General features: G+C 43.3%; 1 protein-coding gene across 1 annotated transcript in view; it reads left to right on the forward strand.

Annotated features, from left to right (window-relative positions):
• The window catches only part of PTPRJ (protein tyrosine phosphatase, receptor type J), a 56,122-nt gene extending 51,382 nt beyond the window's left edge, over positions 1–4,740 (forward strand). Inside the window, exon 25 of the mRNA XM_008051093.2 lies at positions 1,136–4,740. Within this exon, the coding sequence (XP_008049284.2) occupies positions 1,136–1,294 (159 nt within the window). The 3' untranslated portion in view covers positions 1,295–4,740. The remainder of the gene's footprint in view (positions 1–1,135) is intronic.
• Positions 4,741–5,321: the final 581 nt, after the last annotated feature.

Raw genomic sequence — 5,321 nt, forward strand, 5'->3', positions numbered from 1 at the left:
TTTTTTTTTTTTTTTTTTTTTTATGGCTATTGAGAAACAGAATTCTTATACCTGCTACCGAGTTCTTTTCTCATCTTTTTTGTATTTTGAAAACAATACTTATTAAAACATTTAACAATATAGGACTATATAGAATATATCTTTCTCTTTTACTTTTTCTTCTCCAATTCCACTCCCTAGAGGTAGCCAGTTTTTATAGTTTGACATGTGCCTCCATGGACCTTTTGTGTATATATGTAAATACACACAGGATATTTTGAAAAATTTGCATTTTATTTTTTATATAATGCTTTCCTGTGATTTTTCCCCCCCTTATAGCATGGATATCTTTCTATATCTGCTTATACCCCCCCTTTTTTTGAGTTGGATCCCACTCTGTCACCCAGGCTGGATACAGTGTCACCATCACTGTTCATTGCAGCCTTGATTTCCTGGGCTCAGGTGGTCCTCCCCCCTTGACCTCCCAAAGTACTAGGATTACAGATGTGAGCCACTGTGCCTGGCCCCTTCTTCCTCTTTTTAAATGGCTCCCTGTCGATTCTGATATGTTTGCCCAAAGAGCGGTCCCATCCAACTCTACTTAATCTACACTTTACAAAAGCAAGGCATAAGAGGGAATGCGATAGGCATTAATGACATCAAGACAGGTTTGGGTAAGAAACCATGGACTCACTCCCTAAGCCCCGAGACTCTAGAACAAGAGTTGGCAAACTGTAGCCCATAGACCAAATCCCTTTGAACCCACCTCCTTGGTTGAGAATTATGGCTTACTTTGCATAGCCTCACCAGCCCCCAAAATCTTGTTGGACTTTTTATTGTTTGAAAGTATGTGTGCATGTCTTTCACATTCTTTCTTTGCCCTCCTTCAAGACTCTGGTACTTCTCCCTAGGCAGGGGAGGTGTGGCATGTGCCCCTCTGGTTGAGAATCACTGATGAAGAGCATCTTACCCTCTGTGGTTTCAGATTTCACCAGAATGTCGTTACTCTTGGAAACATGCTAACTTGAACTGTTCGCTGTTGGATGGATGGAATTTGGGGGTATAGTGGTCTGTTTGAAAATACTTTTGGGTGCTAATCTTTGGGACCTGCACTCATTTGCTTTCTCTCCTTTTTTTTTTTTTTTTTTAAAATCAGGACCAGTATGTTTTCCTCAATCAGTGTGTTTTGGATATTGTTAGATCCCAGAAAGACTCAAAAGTAGATCTCATCTACCAGAATACAACTGCAATGACAATCTATGAGAACCTCGCGCCAGTGACCACATCTGGAAAGACAAACGGTTACATCGCCTAATTCCAAAGGAAAACCTCTCTGGAGTTAACCAGACCATCACACCCACAGCAAAGGAACATGCCCCGATGTTGACATGTTTTTATATGTCTAATACCTTAATTCTTTGTTCTGTTTTGTTAGAATTAATTTTGAGGGCGCGATGCTGCATGGCACGGATGCGAAGATGGGGCCGTCAGGGGCTGTGGATGGGTGGTGAGCGAGTCAACTACATTCCTGATTACCAATAGAATGAGTTCACTTTTTTTTCTTGAGAATTGTGGAAAACTGGGAAAAGTGAGCTATGATTTTTTTCTTTCCCTTTTTCAAAACAGATTCTTTTTTAAAAAAGACTATTTTATATGATTCACATGCTAAAGCCAGGATTGTGTTGGGTTGAATATATTTTAAGTATCAGAGGTCTATTTTTACCTACTGTATCTTGGAATCTAGCTGGTGGAAAATACCAATTGTGGATGATTTTCGTGCAGGGAGGGGTGTATGCACCTCTCCGGAGTGGGTTTTCTATTTGAATATGTGCCTTTTCTGAATTATGCTTCCACAGGCAAAACTCAGTAGATATCTATATTTTTGTATTGAATCTCATAATTGGAATATATGGAATATTTAAACAGTAGTTTAGATCAGAGGTTTGCCTTCTCAGTAACATTCCTGTTCTCATTTGATTAGAGGAGGCCTCTTTGTCCCTGACCCCATGTCCCCTAACCCCTTGGACATTTGTGTTCTGTTTTTTATTATTTTTTCCCCCTCTCCCAGTTTTCTCCAAAGACTCTTCTGTTGGCAACATTTTCAGCCCATTAGTTGGGTGAGAATGGAGACTCCATATCACCCTGAGAATTTTCTGTGGGTGGGAGCTTGGAGAAGAGAGGAATCCTACAGAGACATCAGTCCTTTTCTTGTCCCTGTTGATCCTTTTTCTCATTTCTGTATTTGGTAAGAAGGATTATTTAAAGGTGCAATATGTGACTTAGTGATTCATGATGCTCTAGGTTTTTAGTAATGTTTTACTCAGGTTGGCATTTTATGTGTGTCTGTATTTGTGTGTGTGTGTGTGTGTGTGTGTGTGTGTACGTACGTGTGCGTGTATTAAAAGTGTGGCAATCTGTGAATACTTCAGTGTGAATTCAGTGTCAGATGAATCCTCTTCCCCAAAAGTCCACTGGCTTTAGTCTCTCTCTGCAGTGACTCATATCAGAATCTACTGTATATATATATATAACCTATATATATATATATACACACACTAAACTCTCAAAAACAGTCATTCCTATGAATTGAGGTGTACAAAGTTTGAATTTGTATCAAGGATGTAATTATTATTTTTAAAATCTCTTTTCACTCTACTGCTGCTGTAATTACTTTGATTGTTTTTTAAATGTAGAGTAATTTTTTTTCTTTATTTTTTGGCTTCAGGCGTATATCCACCAAGAATTTCAGAATCTGTGTGGATCTATTTTATTGGTACATAATCTGTAAACTTCTCAAGGCATTAACATGAAAGGATTTGTTTCTTTTTATTTTGTATTGTGGCTCAGGTTATATCTTGAAGTTTTGAGTTTATCCTCTGTTAGGCAATGAAGGATGTCCAAGGTTTGATGAAGGAATAAAAAAGTCCCTGGAGTCCTGGACAGTTTTCCACAGAGATGCCTCCTGCTGTAACCAGGACACACTTGTCCTCCTGAGGATGGGAGTGGAGTCTTCTCCAAGTGCCCTGGTGACTCCTGATGCTGCCACGCTCCTCAGCCTGCTGGCACTTTGATGACTGACTGGACATGTTGATGGACGTTTTAGGGCGATGAAGGGTGGCCTGCGACCTACGTGAAGCCCTTGATGTGGCTCTGAGGTTTTGTGCTATACGTCTTTGTCACCCTTTTCCCCTGAGGTACTGAAAGGATTAAAAGGAGCGATCGCAGGGAGAATCTTAACTTCTCAAGTGGAAATTGCACTTTTTTTTTCTGAATCCTTTGCTTTTTTTGGTAGTAAGCAGTTCATTGAGCACCAGGTCGTTAAAGGACTGGGTTGGCCGGGCCAGGCTGGGCCCTCTTGACCTAACTTCCGAGGGGTCCCCGCCTCCATAGGAATCAGGGAGAGCACGCTTTTTCTGGGGTGTTGAGTGAAGCTGGGTTTGGGTGATTACTCCCATAGTTTCAACACTGGTCTTCCCCCAACTCATGCGGATCTCGGAGCGGTCCATGACTTCACTTAGAAGTCCCTGTTCAGGCAGTGGTTCTGTGGGTCCCCCCCCCACCAATGCCCCAGTTGTCCAAAACCATCGTGATGGGTGTTGAGGTGTCAAATCCCACGAGGAGCCTAAGGTCTGCCCTGCCCACCTCGTTGCCATGGAGCAGTCAAAGGAAGCGAGAATCCATTCAAAGATTCCTTGTAAACATATTGTATAAAAATGCAAGACACAGCCATCCTCCTCCCTTCCGCTTGTTACTGACTCGGGAAATGGGCAGCAGCGCCAGCAATGCCGGGAGGAAGACTTGTGGTGGAGAGGTCTGGGATTCTAAATGGGCAGGTCACACGAAGGTCACGATGCTTCTCTTGCATCCTGAAGTGAACTGGGGCTGGGGCCAGCGGGACGGTGAGGGTATTTATAGCACAGTGCTTGAAAAGGGAAGAACAGATGTGTCAATATGCAGACTGAGGATTGGTCAGAGACAAGAGAAGGTGCTTCTGAGCTCCTTTGACCTGCCCAGGCGCAATGAACTAACATTGGAAGAGTCCAGTGGCATCGTGGCAACTCAGTCTTTGATCGTGACATTCAGAGGAGCAGCCAGTGTGGGTTTGGCTGTCAACAGAAAGGCCCAGAGATTGGCGGCCGGCGAGTTTGGGGGATTCGGGCCATTCATGCCTTCTCCCAAGACCAAGGACTTTTTGCCACCAGGGTTGAATCTGGTGATGCTCGGCACCAGCGGGAAACGACACTGGTGTCCATCCTCTGCCGCTGGCTGTACTGTGACCTGCAGCCAGACCTTGGCCTCATCGCTCCACTGGATCTGCACTTTGTCAAGACAGAGCCACCCGAGGGTGGGGTTGGGGGCTCAGTTATGCAGCTGATCATCTTGGTTTTTCGTCGGGGTTGGAAACAGCCTGGTTTTCTTTTGAAATGCTTGACTGTTGCTTATCGAGCTAAACAAGTCTTGGTGACTGAAGTTGATTCGCCTCAAAAGTCTAAGTTCTGGGTTTTCAGACTACTGTGTGGCAGTTGTGTGTTTAACATACTGTAGCTTTACTCCCTCGGGGACACATATGAATAGGACATGTTGATGTGGACTCTAAACTGTAATTTTCTTGTAACTATTTTGGAATGATGCATATTTCTAATGTTTGTTATACTTGTACAGAGTATTGCTGTTGGTTGCTGTTTTTTTTTTTAAGGAAAAAATGGCCTGAAAAAATTTTTTAAAGACTTACAAATACCAAATATAAAAAATGTCAATGCATTATGCTTTTGTTTCTTTTCTTTCTTTTCTTCTTATTTTGTGACCATACCTTTCCCCAAGCAGGTCACTGGACTGCATTCAACTGTGGTAACCTTAACAAAAGCATGTTTCTCTTTGGGATTTTCTACGCTGTATTAGTGTTTTGTTTTGTTTTTTTTTTTAGTTGGAGTCTCACTCTGTCACCCAGGCTGGAGGGCAGTGGCATGCTCACAGCCACCGCATCCTCGACCTGTTGATCTCAGGCGATCCTTCTGCCTCAGCCTTCCAAGTAGCTGGAACTACAGGCACACACCACCACGCCTGGCTAATTTTTTGATTTACTGTAGAGGTGAGGTCTCGCCAAGTTGCCCGGGCTGGTTTTGAACCCGTGGGTTCAGGCAGTCCTCTCACCTTGGCCTCCCAAAGTGCTGGGATTACAGGCATGAGCCACCGCACCCGGCCTGTATTAGTTTTTTAGGGCTTTCATGCAGGTGCCAAGGCTTAAAGAATGGAGCCTTATTTTCTCACAGTTCTGGTGGCCAAAGGTCTGAGATCCAGGTGTTGGCAGGGTTGGTTTCCTCTGACATAATTTCCTCTGAAGT

The sequence above is a fragment of the Carlito syrichta genome, unplaced genomic scaffold (genome assembly GCF_000164805.1).
Source record: "Carlito syrichta isolate Samal-C Ts95f unplaced genomic scaffold, Tarsius_syrichta-2.0.1 Scaffold163154, whole genome shotgun sequence".
Lineage (NCBI taxonomy): Eukaryota > Metazoa > Chordata > Mammalia > Primates > Tarsiidae > Carlito > Carlito syrichta.